Source organism: Candida parapsilosis, contig 005809 (genome assembly GCF_000182765.1).
Source record: "Candida parapsilosis strain CDC317 annotated contig 005809".
Classification (NCBI taxonomy): Eukaryota; Fungi; Ascomycota; class Pichiomycetes; order Serinales; family Debaryomycetaceae; genus Lodderomyces; species Lodderomyces parapsilosis.
In genome coordinates, this window is record NW_023503281.1 from 116,620 (window position 1) to 144,424 (window position 27,805).

The following is a 27,805-nucleotide window of genomic DNA, read 5'->3' on the forward strand; positions in this document are numbered from 1 at the left end:
TTGCAAAGTCCGCTGAAATGGGGTTTCAATGTATTATCCTTGTGATCTCTTGAAGCGATATAAATCCTTTTTTTCAACTGCGCTACAAATTGATCTCCACGTAATTCATCTCTCTGCGCCCTTGAACACACCTTGTCAATGAATTTGCTCGTCATTCTACTAGTCAGTCTTTTCAAGGTATCATCTTCACTGTCACAATCCACCCAAACATTGAAAAACCGCATAGTTTACGATAATGCTCGAATACCGGTTGACGTGGCACATTCGTTAACACAACAAAAGTCCGAGTTGGGTCTGTTTGAAATAATGTCCCTAAATGCAAACAATGAAATTGAACCTTACATATGCCACCTACCCGTCGACAAAAAGGTAAACATTTCCAAACCCGTGCACCATTTTGCCACATCCGAATTGAAGCAAACGGCAATAAATATCATTCTGGAGACGTTTGATGATGATAAATGTACATTGGAATTCAATATACAGGCAGGTTACTGGACCGTGGGGTATTGCTTTGGTGATAAAATTATGCAGTTTCATGAAGATCTCGTGGATTTCCTTAGCGGCAATCACAGGGCACAATTACCAAACCATGTTTACGTACTAGGTAAATTCCCCAATGCCAAACCTTACAAACAAACAGAAATTAGGAATCAAAGAGATGAACAGAACAAGGTCAACTTAGATCCACGCGATTTCATTGTTTTTGAAGGTGAATTTAGCTCTTTCGGTGATGACGAAGTTGACTATTCAACAAATACCCAAAAATTTATCAAACATACATTGGGGAATGGAGAAATATGTGATTTGACACTACAACCAAGAACGGTTGATATAGTGTATAAATGTGATCAAGATTTCGGAAGACCAGGGATAATGGAAATTCAAGAGATTAAGACATGTCAGTATCAAATGATTGTGAATGTACCAGGACTTTGTCTGCTTGAAGAGTTTAGAAAGAATTTGATTCATGAAAATATTGTTGACATCACATGCAAGAAAATAGACCAAGATGATAACTTATCACTTCAGGAAGTTACGTATGACACATTTTTTGAATACCAACTGCCTAACCAGGGTTCTCAAGTCGCCAAAGTGAAGAATGAAAAAGTCGACTTGGACCAGTTTTACATCAACCCCATCGGAGATGGATTCTATCTTGGAAGTTTGAAACACGAGTATAAGGGAGATAAGCCTTATTGGAATACCAGAGTCATTGCTATTAATGCCAATGACATTGATGAAGGAGACTTGTTGAATCGATTTGGCAAATTGTTTCTTCACACATTAGAGAGAAAGTTCCCTTCTCCAATCACAATAAATGACAATATTGCTACAGCACTTCAGTGGGGTGATTCATTCATCTATTGGATAGAAATGTATGACATGTTTGGTAACTTTGTTGCATTGTTTAAAATGGTTCGTGATGGGAAATTGGATAACCATGAAGTCGAATTCCACAAAATCAGCGTAGTGGACAAGCAAAGTACTGAAAACTTTGCCGCCAACCTAGACTATTTTGACCATCCAAACAAGGATTGGAACTTTGAATACTTTAAGCGTAATCAAGAGTAGCATATAGTATGTATAGTCATATAAAGCGTTTTCGCTACCAAAATGAGCTGTAAATTGAAAAGAAAAAAATTTCCAAAAATTGGCGTTTACCCATTAAAGTTGTGCTGTATAAATCATACCATATAAACTCTGAACCAATAGAGTCACTGCCAGTACACTTGAGTTCCACATCGTCACACAACTCGTTTTACAATGATTTACTCCATAAGTCACGTGTGCAGGCGAGCTGTACAGAGCAATGTATCCAACAGGAGGAGTTTCTCATTGTTTTGGAAAATGTTATCCATGAATGATCCAAATAAGGAAAAGGACGAAAGAAAATTGTACAATTGGGATGAATCACCCTATGAAGACATCCGAACACATGCTGCACTTATAAGAGCAAAAGCGTTGTGTCCAGTAACCCATAAACCTGTCAATTTTGTATGCCCGTACTCGGGAATACCAACACACGCATCAAAAGAAGCATGGGAAAATGATACTGAATACCACGCAAAGAAGAAATATGAACTTTTGAAAAAAGTGAATTTGTATGAACATGATTTGAGATCAGGAAGGAAGTTCGAAGAATTTGCATTTCCTGGAGAGCAAGAAAGAGATTTCATGATAAACATGAGTGATTGGGATTCATTTTTTTATACGAGGGATTTCCCACCCATGAATGATGAATTCAATTTGGCTGCAGCCACCAAAGTTCTTACTTACCCAATGACTATTGGATCCATTTTACATAAATTTTCCCCATATCAAATTGAACCAAAAGGTCCTGTGACTGTTGAAGGAGCCAAGTCGTTGGGAGCATTGAGATACACTTTGTATCCTCCATACCAAAAAGCAATTGATGGAGTAACGCATTTTAAAGAAAGACCAATGAGGATATTTATTTTGGGTCCTAGAATGGAGTCTATGCTTCCGGGATACGTTTGGAAGCAATTCGGATACTTGTTTCCCAAAAGCAGATTTGAAATTCATTTAATTGGACCTGAAGCATATTTTGACAAAGAGACGAGGTCATTTGCTCCTGTAAATATCCCAAATGGGAAGCCATTGATTGAAAGATTTGATGACCAGATAACAATTCACCATCACACCCAATACTTTAATGAACTTTATGATATGGGTGACTTGTTCCCCTTTGATCCCTACTTGGACGTGTTTTTCCTTTTCCACCCCGGTTTCCAAACTGCTGACCATATTCATTGGGATAAGTCGTTAAAAGGGTTATTGGAATCAAAGTGTCCGATTTATGTTACCGGCTTTCATGATGAGGACATTGACAAGGAAATTGATTGGTTGAAACGTCATGAATTGAATGACGAAATGGATTTGCTTATGAAGAAATCTGATAATAAGTTTGCTTGTACTAAATTGGACATTGTTGATTCAAATCCGACAGAGACATTCAATTTGAATAGTAAAGTTTTTGGATTTAGAGGTAAGAGGTATCATGCTATCAAGGTATGATTTGTAAATAGTATAAGGTGTATATACTGTAAATAACCCACCTTTTCAGAGATGATTCAAGTTGGTGTAGATTTAGCAAAAGCGCAGAACCAATTTAATGCGCAAAAAAGTACCAACCACGTAATACAAAACAATCTGCCCTACACAACCGCTTTGAAACAGCATGAGCGAAGCACCACCAATTAGAATACACGTATTATTGAGATCCACGGAACCAAACCTTCAGAATGAACGATCATTGTTCGAAATTAATTCCAACACCTCAGTCAAGGAGTTGAAACAAGCAATAATTCAAAGGTTAGACGATCGACAAGTCACAAGGACATTTTATGAACAAGTGGTCTTGTCATTTCGAGAAGAAGTATTTCCGAATGATCCAGGATCTGATGAGCTTACTGTTCCTTCATTGCTCCAACTCACAAACGACGATATACGGGAGATGAACAATGTCATTCCCGTAAATCTACAAATCAAGAGTTCCGTGAATGGTATTTTAAGTCGAGAGTTTTGGCAAGACTTGACTGCAGACGACAGATTTGATTTTTTGCCAATAATAAATCAAGAGGCTGAGAGAACCCAAAATGAAGATACTATTCCACCTGATATGGCGATGGTGGATCCAATGAAAATCGTCGTTGGCGATGATCGAGTATGGCATCTAACTGGCACTAGTTATGAGTCGATATCCAATGGTCAGGGATCAAACAAACTTGTGAATCAAGATGGCATATCCCTGAAGGTTTATGAAATATCATCAGCATCAAATGAACATGAAAAAGTGGTATTAAACACTTCGCATTGTATTATAGTGGACAACGGTCAACATCAACCATATATGCTCTTGAGTCCAGCTGGTATTGCCAAAGTAGACTCTGTGTTTAAGCTGCAAAAAGTAAAGGTTGTCTTGCACAATCTGACAAATACTGCGCAGACACCTGCACCTGCACAAGAACAAGGTGCCCAAGTCCAAGTGGAAGATGATGTGCTAGCAAGAGTTGTAACCGCAGGAAAACGATTGCTCATGCTTACATTTCAAATCGCTCTAGTGTTGTTAATGCTTGGCTATAAGCCCAATAAGCACATGCAAGAAAATTGGATCAAGTACTTGATTTTAATTATTGTGTTGTTCAACATCTATATATTGTTCTTTACAGGGGAGAATCGAGTTCAAAGACTAGCAGAAAATGACATTGATCTAGCCAATCAACCGCCGGCAACACAAAATTTTATTCATATTGTTCGCAGATTGGCACGAGCTAGGGAGAATGTCGCTGGTATTGTTGTTGGGGTCCAGGATGAACTTGTAACGATTGTGGCATCTCGTACTTGGGACTTTGAGTACATAATGAGCAAAGAGCCAAACTGGTATTTTGTGATTGCCTCCAATTTTGAAAATATCTGGAAAGATGCATTAATTTATGTTTTATCCATTTTGCCTACTTTCCAAGTGAAACTTTATGATGAATTGCATAAACAGAAACAAATGGAGTTGAAAGTTTTTGAAGACAAGGTACGTCTGTTTTATGACCTTGTGTTGCTGCTCATTCAAGAGTACAACAAAGAGTACACTCCGCAATTCATTCTACCTCACAATGTTGCACTTGAACCAGTCCTCGAAATTCTAGAAACTTTGAGAGAAGATGAGAAATTTGAGTTTTTGGTAAAGTACTATAAATGCATGAAATCAATCTATGACGTGTTCAATAAGGCGTATGTCAAGCACAAATCATTGACTAATGAACAGATAGATTTTTTGAATGGTGAGTCTGATAGATTTATAGCACCTCGTAATTAACTACAACCGATTTTGAAATTTTTGTGCGACAGTTGAGCAAAATACACACATAATGTAACACGCGTTGTAAAAAGGTTTCCACAAGCAAATGGTTAGGCTTACTGATGAAAGCCGAGCATTCCACTACGGTGTATACTCCATAGTGTACCAAATTCCACCAGGAAAAATTACAACATACGGTATGTTGCCATCGAATCTTGCATGTTTTGTAAAGACTTTTGATACTAACTTTCAACTCTAGGACACATCGCGTATCTATTAGACAAACCAGGCAATGCAAGACAAGTTGGTTCCTCTTTAAAGCATTGTACTATGATAATTCAGGATTTGAATCGAGGATTTGATCCCAGTGAAGAAGAATATCTCAATATCGATTCGCTTCCGTGGTGGAGAGTGCTTCTGAGTTCTGGCAAGATTTCCCCTCGTGAAAACTCACAAGGTCAATATCTTCAAGCAGATAGATTACGAGAGGAGCAGATACCAGTTTCGCAAGCACACTTGGTTGACTTGGAAGAGTATGGTTGGTTTCCAGAAGATGTTAATCTATGAGATAAATTATATGTACATTTTTGTATTATTACAGTTTACGTACCATTGCATAGTTTTCTTTTGGTATCTATCGGTTCCATAATGTTTCCATTCAGCTTTATTTTGTCCTGTTTGGTTCCGTTTGGGCTCTTTTGTGAACTCCCGCGGTGTCCATTCTCGGGTTTCCTTTTGCTTCTTTGTTTCTTGTCAATTTTCAATCCACCAATCTCTTGCTGCACTTTTCGAGATTCTTCCTGCCACCACCTTTCAAACTCCTGCTCTTGTTGAATTTCTGCTAGCGATTTCTTGGGCAAATTGTCTTCCTGAGTGAAATCTGTTCTCAAAGGTTCACCACGCATTACTTCTGCCAATGATGGTGTAGAATAGATACTGGAAAGCGAGGAAGTGGATGAATTAGCATGAACCATTGGCGATGCAACATCTCTTGTAGATTTCGATGAAGGCTTGGTAGATGGTGCGCTCATCGGTGACTTTACTCTTTTGGCACCCAAAGTGGGGAAGTTGGTGGAAGAAGTGGTTGGTGGATTCTCAGAGGCTGCCGCTGCTGCCCATGGAGCTAGATCGGTTTGCTTTTGTTTTGGTAAAGGCGCTTTACTCTCAGTCAGTGTTGACAGATTCGTTGCAGTGACTGCAGCTAATTTCTTCCTCTCCCTTTGAGAAAGCTTGACATGAGGTCCCATTTTGGGTTTAAATTGCTTCGATTCTGTTGTGTTACCCATCAATGCGAAAGGCTCGGGAGATTTCGAAACAAACCTTTCGGTTTGCAAGTGTGATGTTGACGGTGGCGAAGTTGCCCACGTCAAACGTGGGGATGCACTTGCTTGAGTAGTTGCCAGAACAAACATCTTGGGTGAGTCACCAGTACTAGACTTTCTTTGTGTGGTGGTAGGTTTGCCATCACCGCTCCTTATGTGCTCTTTCAATGGGGGGCTCAATTCGTCTCTCATCAACTTCGAGCCAGAAGTTGTTTGAGACTTTGATCTTGACTTTTTGGAAACTTCAATAAAGTCACTTTCAATTGTCTCTTCAATAACTGGCGGTGACACTTTGTTGGCCTCAGCAACTAAATTTTTTCTGAAATCCACGATATCGGCATTTAAAGTTGAGCTTTTTCTTGATTTTCTTCTTTTCGTAGGTTCCCTAGGTTTTTTTACTTCCAAACGTGGATCAACCAATGGCTCAAAAGATGAAAACCCCTTGTGGTCACTCATGTAATACTCGTTGTGTAGTTGTAAATCCGAGATGTAGCCAGCGACAGATATTGAATTGGGAATCAATTTACTAAACTCATCCATTGCATCTGACTCAAAGTCAAAACAGCGTTCAATTTTTGCCATAATGTCCAACGGAATCGATTGAAACATTGGGTCATAAAGAAGCACTTCGAGATTATGATGAATAAACCAGCAACACTGTAAAAACAACTTGCGTGCGGAAATATAATCGGCATTGACAACCAAAGACAATACATTTTGCATTGAAATCAATTCAGCGACGGCGACTTCAAACACAGCCTTTAATTGGAACAACAACAACTCATCAGCAATTTCAATCATCTCTAGCGCTTCTTTCACGAATGTCTCAGTTTCTGCAAATTTGAAATTATAACTGTTCAACAAATCCTTATCCTCAACACCATATAGATGCCTCAATACAATTTCCATTTGTGCTTTTGTCAACCCAGTGAAATCAAAAACCATAAGCGATGAAATCCCCCATCTTTCCGATAATATCGTTTCAAAAAAAGCTGATCTCACTCTGAGGAGATATGCGTGAGCAAACATTTCCCCATCTTTTAAATCAAACTTAACAGAACCAGTTGATGCTGACAACATATTGGTGAAGCCTCGTCGAAGTTGTTTGGGCCCAAAACTAACTTGAAATAGGCTGCATAACTCATCAAATTCATCAAACACTAGCTTCAAGTTTTTTGGCACTTTCAGTCTTGATCCAAAGCTTGACCATGGATCCACTTTGGTACCCATGTAAACACTCTGTATGAACAAGAATACAGAAAGGGGCTTTGTCTCGGAAACAACTTCTAAGCAAGACTCAGCTGAACTCCATTTAGCACGGAACTGCTTGCCAACAAGTTCGTTCCCGTCGTTCGCGATTAATTCACTAAACTTGCTCGACACATTTTGCAAGAAGTCCTTGTGGAATTGAATCCTTTCATCGCCAAGTTTCACACTAGCGTCACAAAGCTTTTCCAGGTTATTAAAATTATCGCTCTGTGATTGAAACTTTTGCGACAAGTACAGCTCGGCTTGCAACAAACTCAAATCAAATTCATCAGAGTCACCGCCAATAACGCCATCCCCATCACCCATCAACTGGTCCTGTTTTCTATACAAGTCTAATTCTGACATAGGAGATAATTGACGTACATCAATAACAAAATCATTCACCTGCAATTCCATCGGTAACGATTCAATCTCATTTCTTATAAATCCAAATGACAAAAATTTAGAATCACAAGTAACTTGTACTATTCTGTTGACATTTTCGATTTTTTTAAACTTGTGTTTATTAACCAGAATCGGCAAGACGGCACCACTCATTGAATTCCTTCTTTGAGTTGACTGATTGAGCTTCAAGAAAACTGTCCCCGCTTTAGTACATAAAACCACCGATCCATCTGTTCCCATATCAAAATCAACCACCTTCATATCTTCATTTTGTGGCTTCCAAACATTAACATACTTTGTATTTTTAACGTCGTCTGTGTTCAATGAAAAGCTTAAGATGGATCCATTGGACAATAAAATCATAGAGTTTGTGGGCCCACGAGTAATAATCTTTGTAATCACTGTACCTTCGGTCAATCGACGGGGCTTGAACAAGTCAAAATTTTTATCACCTAACCCTTTAACAGGAACCTTTGGTAACTTGTAATGTTGGAAATTGTAGTATATGTGAATATCATTCAAAACTGTTACTACACAAGTGCACAACTCAGTGGTACTCACACACTTGATTTCATCTCGTAGACTGGTAATTCTAGGAGATGTTTGTACTTCACCTTTCACAGATTCGTCGTGTAGTTTTACTTCGACGTCATTACGAATACGTTGTATCCCCATTTGACCCACATTCAATCCCCAAAAATACATTTCATTCTTTGTCCATGTGACCGAATGGACCTTGGATACTCCGATACCTAAAAGCTTTTTGGTCTTGTTTTTTCTCAATTCTCCAGCAACCAATGTTGGCGTGGCAATCCAATCATCCAAGTAACTATTGATGGTTTTTGTGGATGGGGTATTGACACCTAGTTGATTAAACCCATTCATTCCCCAAGTATACACATCACCATCACTGGTTAAGGCAATAGAATGGTTGTTGGAAATGGCAATATCCAGCACCATTTTCAGCTCATGGAGGAAAAATTCAACTCGTTTGAATTTGAATGAGCTTGTCAAGTCATCAGAACCATGACCCAATCTTCCTCTAGATCCAACACCACAAGTAAACACATCCCCATCAACCGTTACAATCGCCGCGTGGTTTTTTGAAATCACCATTTGCTTGTATTTTGGTTTACTGAATCTTTCGGCAAGAATCTCAGAATCGTTTTGTTCATGTATGAATGCATCATCAAATAATTTCAAAGGTTGTGACCTATCTTTGGAGTCACCTAAACCAAGTTGATTATTGCTATTACATCCAACCACGTAAATATCAGAACCTCCTAGAATCCCATCAGCTGGTTCCAACTCATCAACATCTTGCTCATCATCCCCTTGGAACTTTTCTGTACTTAGAAGCAATTTCAAATTTGAGCCTATTTTACTTTTACTTCCCCAGTTAAACTTGTCATGGATATCAATATACTCCGGAAGTTGGTGGACCATAGAAAGATCATGGTCCACCAACTGCATGCAAGTACACCCACACCGATCTTTACATTTGAGCAACTCAATAAGGGCTCCATTGGGAGCAAACAAATTACCCAAACTGGTATGCAAATACAGTATTAATACATTAAAGCATTGTAGTCTTTTGTAGAAAATGATATAATGCATACAATTCCATCCGTTTTCATAGTCACAAGCATGAAGGATAAATTTGAAATTGGGGTTCTTTGTGAGTTGGTTCAACGACTCTGGATCGTTCAGTAGTATAGATACATGGAGCACAGTTCGTCCGAAAACATCACGAGTTAACAACTCATCTTTAGTTAATTTCTTCAAGTTTGGAGCATTGTCAGTTATCATAATTAAGTGGGTGGCAATATCAAGATAGTCAGTTAACGTAGTAGTAGTAATTGTATTAGCACATTTGAATGGTGAAAGAGGTTAACTTTCAGGTTGAGGACGTGAGCAGGTGGCGTTTGAAACGGAAATCTTCTACAAGTATGTATCTTGATTGAGAAGGCTTTCGAAAATTTCAACGGTGACCGCGAACACCCACGTTGCCCTCATCAACAACCAACAATAAAAAACGCGCAAGAGTATACAGTGAACCCTTCTATTATAATACAAAAGCTATTTATTTAGTCACTTGATCTACCGAACTAGCGGTGGCATCATTTGCAACATCGTTCATCGGGGTATCTAGATCTGCCGTATCTAGAGCTACATTCGGAACATCAGGACTCTTTTCAACATCTCTTTCTCCCATCTCATTCTTCCCTCCATCGGGCACTTTGTTTGCAGTTGTATCATCATCAACAACTGGAGTTTCAATTTTCTCCTGCTTGACAACAACCTCGGCCAGGTCCGCGGAGTCCTTATTCTGCTGCTGTTCACTGTCTAATTCCTTCTTTATTGTTGGCGAGGATGTCTCTTTTCCATCCTTCGTCACTTCAGCATCCTTCGACTCGTTGGCACCAGCTGCTTCAGCTCCCTTCGACTCATTGGCACCAGCTGCTTCAGACTCCTTCTCTACTACATCATCTCGAATCTCATCATCCTCAGGCAAGAAAAATGAACTAGCAATAATCTTCTTCTTAATAGTGGTGATTTTACCAGTTGGCGGCAACTTCGGCCTAACATTTCTCTGTTTTTGCGGCAACTCATCATCCTCAACCAACGCAAATTGTGAATCATCAGGTAATTCAACACTTTCACCCTTTTTCTTTTGCAACTTGATAAACTGTTGCTTAGACCGATCACACAATTTCTCATAAAATGGAATCAATAATCCAATTTGTTGCGGTACATCATTAGCATACAATTTCTTGGTTTCAAAATCTTGTAAATCCTCATACTTGTTGCGTTTAATTGAAGGCCCATTGCCACTAAATTGATTATGTAATCGTGAATGTAACAAATAAATGGGGATGGATGATGTCAACATATTGTACTCTTTATCCAATCCCAATTCTTTAAACCCAAAGAAATCATCACCCAAGTCATTGGAGAAATCACCCGTCATGAATTGCTCACTATTATCAGCAAAACTCTTTTCATTGAAATTTTCCAACCCAGGCCGTAACAAATCCTTGAGGAAATTGGAAAGACCCAGACGTAACTCGGTTAATTTGTTGCGTTGTTTGATAATCTTTTCCTGAACAAAAGTGTACAAGTCATCAGGCTTATCGACACCATTTTCCAATAATGATAACAAAAGAATCTCCGTTGGCGATAGGCGATTCCGTGAATTGGTTTCGCTATGCAATTTCAACGACTTGGCAATGTTACCCATATACATTTCAGCAATTTGGGTCAATGTGCTAATGGCTGCACCTTCACTGGTTTCAAACCCCGTTTGCATGGCAATCTTGGCCACATTTCTTCTCAACACAGCATACTGCACATCATGAGTATTTGGATCGTGATTGGGCAATTTCGAAGCGGCATCACAGTCAACTTCCTTTATCATTTCAATTTCCGGTTGTTGCATTTGTGTATGATGAACAAATTGTTGCGTTTGCATTTGTCGTATTAATGAGATTTTGAAACAAATCTTTCGAATCTCTTGAATCTCAGAAATATTTTCAAAATATAACTTGTTTAAACCTGATTCATTTGATAAAACAAATTTGGACTTTAGTTTCGATGCATCACCTCCAGTTTGTTGTAAAAATACATCGACCAATTTGTTTTCGGTCATATCTTCAACTTGTTTATTGACTCCTGCAAATTGAAACCCAGGTAAACCACCAGTAACATCATACTCAACTAAATACGGCTCATCGTTTTCAAGTAAGCTGGTGTTGGTTTTAGAAATAACTTCTTGGTTGGATAAGTAATGATTAAAATTCAGCATCTCATTTTGTTTCCGAATCAATGCTGGTGAATCTGAACGAAGGTGTGAATTTTGATCAAAAAGATCGGCTCTTTGAGAACAATAGTTGGCGCGAGACTTGGCGGTAAGTGTTCTCCAAGCCTGCAATTCAGGGTCAAATTCTTCTTCCTCTTCTTCTTCCACGAGGTTGCCATTGTTCATTCCAGTTTCTTCTTCCTCATCTCCGCCAGCTCCATTCATGTCTTCATCCTCTTCCTCCTCCACCTGTTCATCGTTTACACTAGTGCCATTTTGTTTGACCTGCTCGTCCGTACTTGTTTCAGCTGCTTGTGGAACCGGAGTTCCAGCTGCAGATGGAGTTACTGTATCTCTTGGTGTGCCACTCGCTGTCTCCGTCGCATCATTTTTCAAATCATCCAGACGAGTTCTTTTTCTTCCTTGTTTGGCAGATTTCTTACCACCTCGTGCACCTTTATCTTCATCGTCCTCTTCTTCGTCATCCTCCTCTTTGCCACTTTCTTTGAGTCTCTTTTTCATGTCGGCTTCTTCCTCCTTTTCAAGGTCAGCTTTACTCTTGATGGTAATGTCCGGTATCGATGGCACTAACTTTAACGTCTTTTTCTGCATGGCAATAGCATGAGCTCGTATAAAATGCTTTGGATCGGCATTATACGTTAAACAATTACTCCAAATCAACATAAGATCATCAACAAACTCATGCTTGGAATTGTAAGCCAAGTTTTTCAACTTTTTCATCACCGTGTTCAAATCCATTGGCTTTTTGATAATAAGTCCATAATTGGGAGCTTCTCTTTTCGAAACCTTGTTTAAGAAAAATGTTGAATGCTCGGTGTAGTTACGCAACTCCGTGACTACTTTTTCACAACTTTCGTACAATTCCTCTTGCCCTATGCGGTCATCATTTGCCCATTTTCCTCTATTTTTACGAACGTCCATAAACAATGCTCGAAGCTCATGATCATTTAGTGGGATTTTCTCCCTCTTTGCCTCAATGGTGGATAACAAATGCTGTAGGGATGTCGATCCTGTGCCCAAGGCTATTTCCATTTGAGTACTTTGCTTCTTGTTGTTGTTGTCCTTTGAAGTGTCATTTTTGTCTGGTTTGGTCTTTTCCAATTGGAGATCTGATTGTTCTAATTTTCGCCTCTTGATCAACGTCTCTCGATCGTACTCAAAGTTGTGATACACTTTGTTAAATTCTTGGATAATTTTGTCCAGATTTTCATTGTTGCTTTCCTCAGTGGTTTCAGCTGAGTCGGATGAATCTTTCCTCGATATATTTCCAGTATCACCAGCAGGCTTGGTAGCAAATATTGAAGCTGGAATATTTAACAATGGTTGGTTTGAGTCATTATAACGTAGGTTCTTTTCCTTTGTATTGGAATCTTCTGCTGTTTTCGTTTCACTTTGTTGCTGCTCCTCCTCATTGTCATCTTCATCAAAATCATAGTCGTCTTCTTCTTCACGTACTTGTGGCTTTTCAATCGATTCTGTCACTTCAGTCTCGTATTGTTGCTTGTCTACCGTACTCATTGAATCGATCAATTCGTAATCATCAGTTACTTCCTCTATCATATTTAGATTCTCATCCAATGACTTTGACTCGTAATAAAAATCTATCGCTTTCTCCCAAAGAAGGTATCTAATATGTAGAGCGAGCTTTTTACTGAATACAACTCCTTCTTCAAACGACAGCTCCAAGTTCTGCTCAACTTCATTCATCTCCTCTTCTCTGGTAGAGTTTTGTCCCCCCTTTGTGGTCTCTTCTTGCTTCTCCTCTTCCCCTCTCTTTTCTTGTTCAGTGTTCTTATCATCAGCTTCTTCATCATCAATGATATCTAGTACCGGTTTTTCAATTTTTTTGTTGCCAATTGATTCATGCAATTGATCACGTTCATTCTCGGTTTTTTGCAAGCACAAGTTTCCTTCTAAAAACTGGCTCCACACATCAGCATCTTCCAACAGTAAAATATAGTCGATAATCTTGTATTGGGTCTCAGTGAGAAAAGTTTCGAAAAATTGGCGTTGTTTCAATTTTTTTGCAAGCTCAAACAAACTATGAGAATCATTTTGTTGAAATGGGTTTAGTTTCTCCATAATTGGCTGTATTAGAGCAAAGCTTCGATTGATAATGGTGATCTCAAATGTCGTTTTGGTCTCAAGTTTTAAAAAATGCCTTTCTATAGTTGCATAGGTTGAATTGTATTTTGGACTTATGCTATAACGCCGTTAAATATTCCAGTATGTGCTCGAGTTCAACTTTTAAAACAGCTTGTCTTAGCTCCTTTTTCCCTACTTGATGTGTCTATGGCTACTTTTTCAATACTCCCCTTGACTAATGGTAACAGTTGGCGATTGATGGAGCTTGTGTTGGTGGGCGATTCGACTCGATTATTAGCTACACTATACACAGACACTCTATTCTCCATTTTTTTTTTACCAAAATTTTGAAAAATCGAAAAAGAAAATAAAAAACCGTTGCAAAAAACTCGGTGTTGCAAGAATTAGTGAATAGTAGGGAAGTTTAGTCTATATAGGTGTAGTAGCAGGTATTGTCTCTAGCGAAGTAGAAGGGCCAGAAAAAGTGGGGTATATTGTGGGCACTGTGGTTATTCCAGTAGTGAAGTTCACAGCTGCCCCACTTGAACTAAAACTCGTATAAGCTAAATTCTAGAGCAGTACTTGTGCAAGAGATGCCAGGTTTCATCAAGCAAAGCTACATTTGTATATTGAAGTTTGTATATGTGAACCTATATCGCAACAACAGCATACGTCAATAGCCAAATCGCCAGACATTCAAGGGCTACTTTTCAACTCCGATACCTCAAACAGCATACTTTTTAGTCCACTCTTTGGCAGTAGCTTCGTACTTCTTTCTATCTTGTTTATAAATGTGAGCGATTTCAGGCACCAAAGGATCATCGGGATTAGCGTCAGTCAACAATGAACAAATAGACAACAAAACTTTTGAAATGGTCAAAGCGGGTGACCATTGATCCTTCAAGATATCTAAACAAATGTTACCATTGGAGTTGATATTCGGATGATATATTTTCGTAGTAAATGCAATCTTTGGTGGTTTGAATGGATAATCTGTAGGGAAATGAATACTTAAAAAGAATACACCTCCAGCATATGGTGAGTCTGGTGGACCCATTATAGAAGCTTGCCAGTGGTATAAGTCATCACCTACTGGACCCGCTGAACATGATGATGGTGGATCTCTAAAAAAAAAAAGAGCATAGTTAGTATATGTTCTAAAAGATTTATAAACACATGAATTTTCAGCTCTGGATGTCGAAAACAACTGTTGTAAAGTCAACTAAGGTTTTGACCTGAAATCAGTCTGTCTGACCTGAAAATGAAGAAAAAAAAAATTCATTGGTCGTCATTGTAGGATCGATCACACCGCGTAATTATCATTTCAACAAACTTTCAACGCCATCAAAAAAAAAAAAAATTGAAGCAACAGCACATCGGTTTGGATTGTAGATGATTATGACATAACCAAAATCAATAATGTGTAGTTATAGCTGCTTCTAAATAAGTAGCGGCTTCTCTGAAGTCGATGAAAATAATAATGATAATAAAAATCAAATCATAAAAAAAAATGATTGCTGATTCCAAAAGATCCAAAGTTCTGAATGCATCCAACAGTTGTAACTGAGTGTATATCTTTCTCTATACATACCTTCCTAAGTCTGATAACTCCTTGTTAATACGTTTTAAAGACATTGTGAATAATAGTAATCTAGTTGTGTGTGTGTGATAAAGAAGTATATGTGTGTGTGTGAAATATGAAAAGGAAATTACTAATTTACGTGTGAGTATATTAAAGTGTTAGTTGTTGTAAATTTTTTTTTTTCTGTCTCTCTCTGTCTCTCTGTCTCTGTCAGTTGTCCCTAGTTTTATATGCAGTACAGCACTATTATAAATACTAAAGAAAAGGTAGTGTAATTATGTACAATATCACTTTGATTGTGTTGTAGTATTTGTATACTATTATATAGTATAACACCCTATATTGTTGCTCTTAAAATTAAGACGAACTTAGATGTAACCTTAGTGGAAATGTGCTTTTGTATAAGGTTAATGGAGTTACTTAGTCAAAACACCCTTGTTACTGTCGTGTCGCTTTTTTAAAGTTACGGCATCACCCATCCACGACATACTAGAATTTTCTCTTACGCTTTTGTTATTAAAGGTCGTGTGATTTGTAAAACCCAATTTTTTGCAACTATTGGAAACATACGATGATATAGTACAAACAATAACATTTGAAAAAGAAAGATAAAAGAACGTCATTGCTGTGACCATCATAAGTGAATGATTGCAGTGCTCTAACATCCAAGTCTCTAATTTCATTTTCTTTGGTACCAATACGTTGCCAAAAATCACAAAAGGCTGATGTAGAATACTTGGAGTTGATAACAACACATTATATTTCCTAATCAAACCAAACACACTTGTCGAATGAAACCTTACGCTAATAAAAATCAGGCGTGTTGTTCCATTAACAATAAGTTTCCATTTTAAAATCGCAACATAAATAGTCACGTGACTTCCTTAATTGTTTCTATTTTTCGCGATCACCGATACATCCATACCTAGAAGTATTCACGGAGGGCTTCTTCAAACAGCCGACACAGTTTATTACAGCTCCGCACCAACTATTTTCTTGACCGGGGGAATGAACGGTTTGTGTCGTTGCATGCAAGTTGATGTATGAGCAGTAACCGGAATTACATAATACATTACCTAAGTACTACACCCTCCACAAACAACAACGGAAAAGAAAAATATTTGATACACACAATCTCTTACAAGATTGGGTCCCCAATTATAATTAAAGGGTGAATTTCCACTGGAAAAGTTCACCAAAATTACTACTTACTTGTAAAGGATATCAAACACTCGTGGAATTATAACTAATCCTACAAAGTTATCACCAATTGTCCAATTGAATTTTAGCACTTAACTTAATTATTTTTGTTAAACCCCACGAAAAAGTAGTTTTAAACCCAACAAATATCAGTTCTATTTTTTTATCATACAAGCACAACATATCTCCGGCGATAGTTTTTGTCCAAATTGATGCTAGTCACTTTTAACTCAAGAACTACATCTAGCAAGTTGAATCAGAATAATGAACGTGGTGACGACACGATGACTTCGGAAGCGGAATCCGCAAATGAAAAGATGACACCAAAATCAGCTAAGCTGAGTGATGATGCAAGTGTGACAACTGAAAAGCAAGACAAAAATACAAAATTACAAGCACTACAACATCAAAATAGTTTCCAAGTTTCATTGCCACGTAAGAACAATACACTGAATAGAAATGGTGGAGGAGGTTCATCTGATTCCTCCGGAACCAACCACTCATCAAATTCACTTTTGATCAACAGTCCAAGAGATTTTCACAAGTTCAAGGAGAATGGGAGATCACGTCTGGGATGTTTAACTTGCAAAATACGAAAGAAAAAGTGCGATGAAGTTAGACCAGTTTGTTCTGATTGTAAACGATTACACAAGAAATGCCATTATGTTGATCAATCTACCATGACTACGGAGGAGATTCGCAATTTAAAAAGAAAAGTGGAACTTGAAGAGAGTAACCATAAACTAAGACGAAGGAAAAAGACCAAGTCAAAGGCGCCTGATGAAGATAAGGAGGTAGTGGAGAATGAGAATAACTTGAAACCGCAACTACCGCTGTCAAAGCAGACGCAATTTGAATCAGTAAATGTCTTGAGCCTGACTGAACTGAATTTGCTAAGGGGCGAGCCAGGTGCTAGCCGTACAGAGCAAAACTCTTCCACCAACGCCAATGACCACTCCATACATTCTCCTACTAATCACGACATTCTTTCATTTAGTCCATCCGATAGAAACATATCGGCCAACTTGTCAAATTTGCGGAGTACAACTGGCAATGATACAGTCCCAATTACCGACTCACAAGCTAACTTGGAGACCGAATTCAACCTACATCCAATCACACCCAATTCAATCCTACCCCACCAAACTGATCCATTTGAAGATGTCCTTGGATCATTTAAGTACCCGCATCCTGCCGACAATTCAACTATTGAATCTCCTTCGGCGTTTTTGAATCTACTTCGAGAAATGAACAACAACACTACTACATCCACCGATAATAAAATTGAAGAGCTCGACGACTCCAAATTTGACGAGTTCAAACATCTTGCAGCTACGTCCCCTGATGTTGCCCCTGATATTTATGCCATGATTGAATCTTTCGATCACGCGCGAAATCATGACCATATGGATAAGTCATTGGTCACTTCTAGTCCTTCGTTCCCGGACTTGGTATCCACTTTGAGTGCTCATTTTAATCCATCGCCCAACCCACAACCTAGTTTATTATCGGTTCCAGAACTTGCTGACCCATCAATATCGTACCTTTACAATTATTACGTTGAAGTTATCTCCAAAAAAGTGTCAGTGGCACCAACATCTCAAAATGAGTCCAATTCTTATCAAAATATCTTTTTGCCATTGGCCCAAAAAGATAAAGGAGTGTTGTATAGTATCTTAGCCTGGGCTGGATTCCAGTTAGGCGGCAAATGGGAAGTCGAAGCTACTAATTATGTCGCCAAAGCTATGCATCATTTTCACAACAACAAAATTAACAGTAAGACCATGCAATTGGCATCTGAAGGCTTACAAGGTGACCGAAACTCGATAATTAATAAATTGGCAATCTTGATGATTCTTGTTGGAGCACACATTTGCAAAGGTGATGTGAAAAATTGGAGTGTTTACCTACAATGGGGATGGAAACTTCTTTCCACCAATGGTGGTATTTTGAGGTTCAACCAGTCCAAAGAGGAAAACTGGTTGATTTCCAATTTTGCGTATCATGATGTATTGGCTAGTTCAACGAGTGAACGAGGGACTTATTTCACTTCACGTGAATACAACAAAATTTTTGAAGATCATGATGTTTTTTTCCTTCACGGACAGTTGAACCCGTTATTGGGAATTTCGAAAAAGTTGTTCACTATTATTGGTGAGATTTCAACTTTACTCTATGAGGGAAGGAAGCTATTACATGAATATTATTCACGTGGGGTTGATAACCATTTTGAACAAAGTAGGGGTTTTTTGAATGAGTATTTCCATGACATTGATGGTGATTCTAAGCCAAATGGTGAAGTTGTGGTTGATGATGAAGAGGATGAAGAATATTCTGATGTAAGTGACCATACTAAGGCTAATCAATTGTTATCGATTATGATCACAAAGGCTAAAGATCTTGAACGACAAATTGATGAATCAAAACCAGACAAACGAGATATTTGTAACTTGACTGATTCTGATCTCGAGTTACAATTGACATTATTTGAAGCATTTCAACTCAGTGCCAAGTTGTTTTTACGTGAATCAATTCTTCGATGTAATCCTTCACATTTGGAATCACAAATGATTAATAACGATTTGATTAAATGCTTGGATATTTTGATTGGAACACCAGTACAAGCATCCCTTGTATTTCCATTCTTCATTTCAGGGATCCATTGTGTTTCCAAGCATGATCAAGAGGTGATGTTGCAACGTGTTAATTCATTTATTGACCAATATGGAATGTTTAATGCTAATAGAGCTAGAGAAGTCATGCAAAAGATTTGGAAGGAAAACAGTAATGGTGACAAAGTCACTAATTGGCATAGTATGTTGAATGATTTGGGATGGGATTTAAATTTCGCTTAGACAGTATATGATATATAGATGGATGATAGATTTCAGTTTATGTTTGCGCTACCACTATTTATCACGTGCTTCATTTCCAATTTTTCTCATCTCAAAAATCCGACTTGAAAAAAAAAAAAACTTCACCCAAAGAGCGGCATAGATAAAAAATCAGCTTAACCCCCCTTTACATCTACAATATCATGGCGGGATTAGATTACCTTCTCTTCGAAGAGGCTACCGGATATGGTATTTTCAAAGTCCTCATACAGCAAGATGACATCGCCTCCAGGTCTAAAGAAGTTCAAGAAGCAGCCCATGACTTGTCAAAATTTTCCAAAATGATTGAATTAGTTTCGTTTGCTCCTTTCAAAGGTGCTGCACAAGCTTTGGAGAATGCGAATGATATTTCTGAAGGTTTGGTCTCTGATTACTTGAAGGAAGTGTTGGAGTTGAATTTACCCAAGACCAGTAAAAAAATCACTTTGGGTGTATCGGATAAAAACTTGGGTCCATCCATAAAGGAAATTTTCCCCAATGTTGATGTATTGTCTAACGAAATAGTTCAGGATTTCCTCAGAGGTATTAGAGTGTTTGGTGCCAAATTGTTCAAAGATTTACAAGATGGTGATATAGAACGAGCACAATTGGGATTGGGACATGCTTTTTCTAGAGCTAAAGTTAAGTTTTCGGTGCAAAAGAATGACAACCATATTATCCAGGCTATTGCATTATTGGATCAATTGGATAAAGATATAAATACATTTTCAATGAGGGTTAAGGAATGGTACGGATGGCATTTTCCTGAATTGGCCAAGATTGTTTCCGATAATTATCAATTTGCCAAATTGGTGCTTTACATCAAAGACAAGTCGAATTTAACAGAAGATGATTTACATGATGTGGCTGCTATATTAAATGAAGATTCAGGATTGGCTCAACGTGTCATTGACAATGCCAAGATTTCCATGGGTCAAGATATTAGTGAACAAGATATGGATAATGTCATTACTTTCGCTCAAAGAGTAGTCAATTTAACTGAATACAGACAACAATTGTTCAAGTACTTGACCGATAAGATGCATACTGTGGCACCAAACTTGTCGACGTTGATTGGTGAAGTTGTTGGAGCTAGATTGATTTCTCATGCCGGGTCATTGACCAATTTATCCAAACAAGCAGCATCAACAGTACAAATCTTGGGTGCGGAAAAGGCATTGTTTAGAGCATTAAAGACAAAGGGAAACACACCAAAGTATGGGTTGATTTACCATTCATCATTTATTGGTAAAGCTGGTGCTAAAAACAAGGGAAGAATTTCGAGATATTTGGCAAACAAGTGTTCTATTGCTTCAAGAATTGACAACTATAGTGACGAGCCAACCACGGCTTTTGGTGAAGTATTGAAGAGGCAAGTTGAAGATAGATTGAAATTTTACGATACTGGATCAGCACCAATGAAGAACTCTGATGCTATTAAGGAAGCTTTGGCATTGACTGGAGGCTCTGTTGGTGAAGATATTGAAATGGATGATGTTGAAGATAAACTGGAGAAGAAGGAAAAGAAAGAGAAGAAAGAAAAGAAAGAAAAGAAGGACAAGAAAGAGAAGAAGGACAAGAAGGACAAGAAGGAGAAGAAGGAGAAGAAGAGAAAAGCTGATGATGAGGAAGAAACGCCAAAGAAGAAGAAAAAGAAATCCAAGGATTAATCGATTAACGTCTAGTTTAAACCCGCTGTATATTATAATAAATTGCGAAAATTTAAAAGAGGAAAAGTAGTCTGATCTACGCATTCTGATTTGTTTAATGAAATCTTTCTTTGTTCAAGAACACAGTATTCCTAATCTGTTAAATGGGCTAGCAAATAAAAAACACAACAAGTACAAAGACTCACATGGTCGCCAGAATCACCCGTGTTTAAAGTGACAACTACATCATTGTAGTTGCTGCAACTATCCTCTTCTTCTTCTTCCACCTCTTTGGTGGACCCCTCTACCGGTTTTCATCTAAAAAAGCACGATGTCTTCTTCACCTCTTTCTCAACTTTGACATCTTGCGACGTATTTCCATTAGCATTGACAATAGTTGTGTTTCCATTATTGTCCTTGGTTTCTTTAGTCATGATTGATCCAACAATCTTGAATGTTCTCGCAATTTCACTTGTTGCAGCAGCTGTACTAGCAGCTCCGGCACCGTTCTTTTCATTACATGTCTCTCCGACAGAGCTTGCAGCCAACTTCTTATGATTGGGGAAATGATTATCAACAAATTGTTCCAAAGATTCATTAAATGGAGCAACAACAGGATCAACCGGCTTGATAAAGATATTCTTACCATTAGCATCATGAGTCTTGTTATGCAATTCTTGCGACACATTAGAAATGCAATCTTTTGTAGGTTCAACAATGGTTTTACTCACTGGTTCGATGATACGCTTGGATACAGTTTCATTAATGGCGGAAATCTTGAAATTTACCGTGTCAACGGCAACAATCACTGGTGTTGTTATTGGATTGGTTAAATCTTGTACTTCAACCGTTTGCAAACTTGGTGCCCAATCGTCCAATTTGGATAAAATTAGGTCGGAGTAAATGTCACTGGTTTCAACTAGGTACTTGATGGGTTGGAACCCACGGAAAAAGGTAAAGGTGGATTTGGTGGCATTGGTGATGTATCCGCTTAATGGGATCATCTTGACTGCTGATTCACCTGATGCAATAATGGGATACGATTTCAAGTGTTTTGGAGTCAATAGACCTGGTAAAGCACCTTTATTTAAATCTTTAGTGACTTCTGATGCCTCTTTTACACCCTCTTGTTGTTGTTGTTCCGGTTGAGCATTTTGATATTGTTTTGATGATCCTTCGACTGGTGAGTGATTACCACAAACACCATTTTCAAAAGTCTGTTGTTGTTGATTGATAGTTGTAGTTTTAGCAGCTGTCATGATTGAAAGTAATCGTTTGATAATATCTAGCACTGATAAAAAGCAAGCCAAGATTAGGAATGAAAGGAGTTCAGGAACTGAAGAAGACATATAAAAGAAAAGAAAGAGGGAGGGAAAATGGAAATGCAAATAAAGCATTGAGTGGTTTTGATAAATCCTATTTGTAATTTGACATAGGCAATAATAGAAAAACCTCTTTCTAGCTTTTATTGGTATGGCTGCGAAAACGACACAAAAGGGGATTTATCACATTTTACGATAAATGAATATAGCGCCACCAAAGAAAGGCAAACCACCCCTCTAGCAAGGAAGCGACAAAGTAGTTTTATTCAGATCAACTAAACAATATCCAGTATAAAAAAAAAAAGCGGTCACTCAATTGAAAACTGATTCAGTATAAAAAATAACAAAAATGGAGAAAGATAGAAAGATAATGAGGCAATCTATACCATGAACAGAACTTTAACAACGAAACTAAACACCTAACCAACTTGAATCAAAAGTGGTAATGTATGTCACATGCAACAGCATGTCAGAAGAACACAAAAACACGCAATAGACTTAGCAAATAATAATCAACTTTTCAAACTCCTCCTATCCAAACATCAAGTAGAAACTTCATCTTTGCCAAACTCATCTCAACACTACTCAGCAGACCAGTAGACCAGAAGTTGACACTATTGATTTCACAGATCACTTTTATTCGACCCTCCACATCTGCCTCTTATCTTTCCATTAAGGCCATCCACAGATTCTCGTTATTCACATAGCACCACAAATTCCTTCATTCGCTGTTCTTTGAATCGTACCGATCAGTGACCTCATAATCGGTATCATCACTCTTGTCAGCGAAACTACCAGCACAACTGGAATGATCGGATACATAATCAGTCAAGTCAGATTCAAAATCGCACCCACCATATGCACCACATGCATCGCACGGACCACAACCGCTACCACACCCTTCACATCCATCAGTAGTGGATCCAATTTGGTTCATGATCCCCATTACATTATTGCCATACTCGTCGCAATCGTTAGACAAGCATGACAGTTGGTGGAAATCGAGAAAGTCTTGCTTGATATGGTCATTGTTTATATTATTGTAAGTTGGATGATGAGGTGGTGGTGGACAATTGACATGAGTAATGATGTTGTTACATGGAGTGGAGAAATGGGCCACGTGGGTGTCGATTGTGGGCGTGGTGATGACAACATACACATCATCGTCATCTTCCACCTGTTGGTGATGATTCCTAGTGTCCATGTGGTTAATCCTTGCCATTGGTGTTGCAGCCAAACCTTGAATGTTATTACTACTCGATGCTGGCGTGATTGGATATTGATAATTCCGAATGCGATTCTTATTCGAATTGTTTCTGTCTGTATCAAACTTGCTTGATGACTCAATCTCAGGTGTTTTCAACATAATAGTGCTGTCAGCTCTTGCATTACAATAACCAAATTGGGTGCTAATACTTTGAGGCTCAACCTCAGACTCTTCTTCACCACTGTCAACGTATTCCTCATCAGTGGCATCGCCAACATTCTCGTCAGCAGTTTCTTCTGAATTGTAGCTAAATGGTGAACCAAGCTTTGGCTCTTCTGTAAATTGCTTGGTGACTGGATCCTTTTTGAGGATCATATTTTGTTCTACTTCCATCCTTTCAGCAAGGTCAATTTCTGAATGCTCAACATTCATATTCTTATCCTCCCTCTTCACAGGCACAGTGTTGAAGTCTTCCATTTTGGCATCCTCTTCATCATCTTCAAGACAATCAATGTTGCGAGGACCTTCACTACCGACAATAGCATCCAACTTGGTTTCAAAAGCATTCCTGCTGCTTATATCACCATCACCATGCCTGTCACTAACCTGTTTCTTCAGTTTCTTTGTCAGATTTTCCCGTTTAGCAATTTCTCTCTTGAACGTGGCTCTAGTTTGCTTTCTCCCCAAACTAAGCTTTTCGACCTTCCCACCACGTCTGTGTCTCAACTTAACCACCAATGTCTTTCTATTACCACAACCAATAGTCTCTTTTTCATCTCCAACATCCCTTTCTTCCTCCTCATCCATCTCATTAGTCTCATTCAACCCATAAATACGTGTATTCATTTCCCTGGGAACAATTTTACTTGCCATAATAACTTCATCTTTTTTGAAAGGATGCTTTACCCAACTAGTCATGATTTGAATTCTATCCAAATCAAACAATTTTTGTTCATGTTGAGGAATCAAGTAGAATAGTTCATCCTGATGACGAAGTAAATTAAAAAACATACGTTCATACATTGCCAAGTACAAGATTTCCTTGAGCAATGAATACAATACTGGTTTTTCTTGATATTGTTTTAAATCAACTCGTCTTAAATCAAAACGTGGGTGTCTCAAAACATTAATCAACACTTCAACACGACCAACTTTGTCCAAATGATCAGGCTCTATGTGATTAACAAAAGGTGGCCACCAATCTGGCTTTGATTTATTGTAATCACGATAAGGAAACAATGCTTGTTTATTAGGTTCAAGTATCTTTATCCACGCCTTAGCAACATCTTTACAAACGTATTGTGATAATGAATTGAATAAATCACGATATTGATTCAACAATTGTTGTGGTGATTGATTCTTGGTTAGTGTTAATGGGAACAGATTGATTAAAGTTGGTTTAATTGTCGTTAATGACGATCTTCCAAGCAACAACTTCAAATCTTCAATTTGTCCCAGGTTGAAATGGGACGAATAATGGAAGGTTAATTCAGTATTTGGATGTGAATCATCTTGAGTTACAAGCATATACTTGTATGATGAGTTGCCACTGATCTTATGCAATTGGTTAATCACCGAGGTTAGCAGCTGTATTTGTGACATGATTGGGGCTGTAGCAGTAGTTTATGTAAAGACAATGTGAACAATGATTGCAAGATTAGTTTGAGGTAAATAATTGAGGGATTAACGCATGGTATATATACATTCCACTTAACAACCGACTTTTTGAAGGACAAGGGATTTTGCACCACATGAATAGGGATCAAGGGGGTTGTGTGTGTGTGTGTGAGGGCTGAAGCCTATTGTGTGACTGTGTTTTACAATATATCCTTTAAGGGACAACTCAGATCCATTAAGCCCATCAACAATAAGCGCCTCAAAGAAATCTTGTGTGGTATTATTTGGTTTCTTTTTTGTTTTTGGAAAAGAGTTGACAAAACCTTAATTTCGTCAATACCACAATAAGCCAAACTACAACCGCAACGATTTAGTAACATCTTGTGAGTAACAACACTATGTCTGTGTAGCCCTATGTTTATGTGTTACCTAACAAAAAGGGGAATAAATATTGCTTGGACAACAACAAATAGAGGCAAATACATTTTGTCAACTACATTGACAATAGAGCAAATAGAGGCAACAATCCAACACCCTCATTGTTGTTGCTTGAGTTAACACAAACCTTTCAAAGTGCGGCGGGCTCCAATGTACATTTCCAAATAACAAAACTTGTATATGCTATTAGCTTCATTGTAAAGAGTGGACAAGAAGGGGAGAAAAGGTCGGTAAGCGCCGTGTGAATGAGTTATGTACATTGTTCAAGTACTCCTGCCATCCAGACACAGGGACGAGAAAACACATAAAACATGAATGAACAATAGAAACAATAGGAGGTTGCCATACTTGGTAATTGGTTGCTAATGACAACAACAAACACCAGGACAAGACAAAAGCAGCTGACTTGACAACCAATTACAATGTATTTTACATACCGCAGACACAATGGGGGACTAAACTGTAGAGTACATTACCACATGGCCGAGGAAATCACAAAAGAGGACAAAAAGAAAAACACCTATATGCGGGCTTAGGTTGGACATACATTTGGTCCATTCTAACTTTTGCGTGAAAGGAGATATCAAGAAATGCTACATTGCTACTGCCACACCACCCAAGGTGTTACATGCTGCATACATACTACCTGTAGTACTTCTTTACTTTGTAGTGAGCCACCACCTTGCAAAAAATGCCTCCATTAGATCAATCACTTTTTGAAAAATGAGCCCATCTCTAAAGATGTCGTTTGGTTTGGTCTTGTGTAATTTATGTTACTACACAAAAACCAAACGACTACCACATGGGCATGTGAATTTTTTCTTTATTCACACCGACAAAAACTTGGCCTTTGGACGTCTGTATTTTTAAACAGCAGACACTAAGAAAGCACCCCTCTAAAAGTGGTCTAGCTCTTACATTAGCTACCCAGATAACAAGAAAAAGAGATTTAACTGTTTTAATATTTTTCGATCTGGTCTAAATAACAAAGTGTGTTTGATTATTTTTAGTCTCTATTGTGTTTGATGCAACTCCAGATTGTGTAAGCATGAATTGAGATATAATTCGATATAGAGATAAATTCACTCGAGAGCTTGCACATGGGATTAATTGCACACTGGTAACTACTTGGTTTATGCTAAACTACCATTTTAGGTTAGTTCGGTAATGTGGATCAAAATCCAACTGTGTTATCCCAAATTGAGTTCCTCGGTTATAGCAAAAAATAGAGTTTGATTTAAATGCCGATCGGCGAATGATTAATTACACAAAGTAAAGTTTATGACGAAATATTTTTAAAAAGCTTAATTTGTTGATGAATCAGATCTGGTTTCTCTAAAATTGATATAACACTTCAATGTAAGACTTGAAAGTTGGATCTGCTTTCAGCTTCATATCTCAATCCAACTAAAAGACATCACAAACATGTATTAAAAGTCAGTTGATATACCGTCCCTTTAACACACATACACTCTGTAGTTACAAGTTGATGCCAAAATGTCGGTTGGTAACTAAACTATTCTTGTGGCTTTTTTGACTCGTCCCTGTTACACCACTTACACAAAACGAAGAGCAAGATGTTTACCAAAAAAGCCTTTTGCGATATAATATACGAAAGCTCGAAATTAACGCCTGACATATAATTGAGCCGACTAATTAATTCACAGCTTTGTTCGGCAGGGTCAATTTTGCCATTCTATGTCCAAGGTTACGTTATGCACAACAGTAGCTAATTACCTATCAAATACCAAGGACGACTTGCATTAATCGAAATGAGGAATTTAATTTGAAACAAAGAAGCAATGAGATGCCTTTTAGATTTGCTGTTCTCTTTAAGTCGAATTTGTAAGGTTGAGGAGAGTAGTTTGTTAAAAAGGCACAAACAGAAGTGTGTTCACACAAACACTGTACTGCGAAGGGAACATTGGCGCCTTTGTCGGCCTAATAAATTCATACGTTTTCTTGATAGTTGTCTCCCCTTTCTATTTCCATCAAGACGACGTTTGCTAGTTACAAACAAATACACACACACTCTCTCTCTGTGTGTGTGTGTTCTAATTGACCTAGCATCCAAATACGTTTGATGCAGTTGACACTTTTTCTCAAATAGACATGGCATTGTTTTATTTTGTGTCTCGTGTCTGTTTTTCCCCTTTTCCGCAAATACGTTTGGTTTAGATCTTGGGTGGTTATGAGTATTTGCTATTGTTATAATAGCACT

The 27,805-nt window shown here is 38.1% G+C and overlaps 11 protein-coding genes across 11 annotated transcripts; 6 read left to right on the forward strand and 5 right to left on the reverse strand. All coding sequences in view use genetic code 12, as the record gives it.

Annotated features, from left to right (window-relative positions):
• Positions 1-138: 138 nt before the first annotated feature.
• Positions 139-1,575, forward strand: CPAR2_200720 (uncharacterized protein; the record flags this gene model as incomplete). Its single annotated transcript, XM_036808910.1, has 1 exon — positions 139-1,575. The coding sequence occupies one exon, from the start codon at positions 139-141 to the stop codon at positions 1,573-1,575; it is 1,437 nt and encodes a 478-aa protein (XP_036665600.1).
• Positions 1,576-1,767: 192 nt separating this feature from the next.
• MSS51 (Mss51p) lies at positions 1,768-3,039 on the forward strand (the record flags this gene model as incomplete). The annotated part of the gene is made up of 1 exon (XM_036808911.1): positions 1,768-3,039. The coding sequence occupies one exon, from the start codon at positions 1,768-1,770 to the stop codon at positions 3,037-3,039; it is 1,272 nt and encodes a 423-aa protein (XP_036665601.1).
• A 163-nt stretch (positions 3,040-3,202) lies between these two features.
• On the forward strand, positions 3,203-4,834 carry FGR34 (Fgr34p; the record flags this gene model as incomplete). The annotated part of the gene is made up of 1 exon (XM_036808913.1): positions 3,203-4,834. The coding sequence occupies one exon, from the start codon at positions 3,203-3,205 to the stop codon at positions 4,832-4,834; it is 1,632 nt and encodes a 543-aa protein (XP_036665602.1).
• Positions 4,835-4,922: 88 nt separating this feature from the next.
• Positions 4,923-5,383, forward strand: CPAR2_200750 (uncharacterized protein; the record flags this gene model as incomplete). Its single annotated transcript, XM_036808914.1, has 2 exons — positions 4,923-5,013; positions 5,076-5,383. The coding sequence occupies 2 exons, from the start codon at positions 4,923-4,925 to the stop codon at positions 5,381-5,383; spliced, it is 399 nt and encodes a 132-aa protein (XP_036665603.1).
• Positions 5,384-5,418: 35 nt separating this feature from the next.
• CPAR2_200760 (uncharacterized protein) lies at positions 5,419-9,600 on the reverse strand (the record flags this gene model as incomplete). Its single annotated transcript, XM_036808915.1, has 1 exon — positions 5,419-9,600. The coding sequence occupies one exon, from the start codon at positions 9,598-9,600 to the stop codon at positions 5,419-5,421; it is 4,182 nt and encodes a 1,393-aa protein (XP_036665604.1).
• Positions 9,601-9,874: 274 nt separating this feature from the next.
• On the reverse strand, positions 9,875-12,112 carry SPT7 (SAGA histone acetyltransferase complex subunit; the record flags this gene model as incomplete). The annotated part of the gene is made up of 1 exon (XM_036808916.1): positions 9,875-12,112. One exon carries the CDS (start codon positions 12,110-12,112, stop codon positions 9,875-9,877), a length of 2,238 nt encoding a protein of 745 aa, XP_036665605.1.
• Positions 12,113-14,420: 2,308 nt separating this feature from the next.
• On the reverse strand, positions 14,421-15,331 carry UBC4 (E2 ubiquitin-conjugating protein; the record flags this gene model as incomplete). The annotated part of the gene is made up of 2 exons (XM_036808917.1): positions 14,421-14,820; positions 15,288-15,331. 2 exons carry the CDS (start codon positions 15,329-15,331, stop codon positions 14,421-14,423), a joined length of 444 nt encoding a protein of 147 aa, XP_036665606.1.
• A 1,359-nt stretch (positions 15,332-16,690) lies between these two features.
• UGA3 (Uga3p) lies at positions 16,691-19,333 on the forward strand (the record flags this gene model as incomplete). The annotated part of the gene is made up of 1 exon (XM_036808918.1): positions 16,691-19,333. The coding sequence occupies one exon, from the start codon at positions 16,691-16,693 to the stop codon at positions 19,331-19,333; it is 2,643 nt and encodes an 880-aa protein (XP_036665607.1).
• A 182-nt stretch (positions 19,334-19,515) lies between these two features.
• On the forward strand, positions 19,516-21,021 carry SIK1 (snoRNP complex protein; the record flags this gene model as incomplete). The annotated part of the gene is made up of 1 exon (XM_036808919.1): positions 19,516-21,021. One exon carries the CDS (start codon positions 19,516-19,518, stop codon positions 21,019-21,021), a length of 1,506 nt encoding a protein of 501 aa, XP_036665608.1.
• Positions 21,022-21,314: 293 nt separating this feature from the next.
• Positions 21,315-22,259, reverse strand: CPAR2_200810 (uncharacterized protein; the record flags this gene model as incomplete). Its single annotated transcript, XM_036808920.1, has 1 exon — positions 21,315-22,259. The coding sequence occupies one exon, from the start codon at positions 22,257-22,259 to the stop codon at positions 21,315-21,317; it is 945 nt and encodes a 314-aa protein (XP_036665609.1).
• Positions 22,260-23,043: 784 nt separating this feature from the next.
• Positions 23,044-25,131, reverse strand: CPAR2_200820 (uncharacterized protein; the record flags this gene model as incomplete). Its single annotated transcript, XM_036808921.1, has 1 exon — positions 23,044-25,131. The coding sequence occupies one exon, from the start codon at positions 25,129-25,131 to the stop codon at positions 23,044-23,046; it is 2,088 nt and encodes a 695-aa protein (XP_036665610.1).
• Between the last annotated feature and the right edge of the window lie 2,674 nt (positions 25,132-27,805).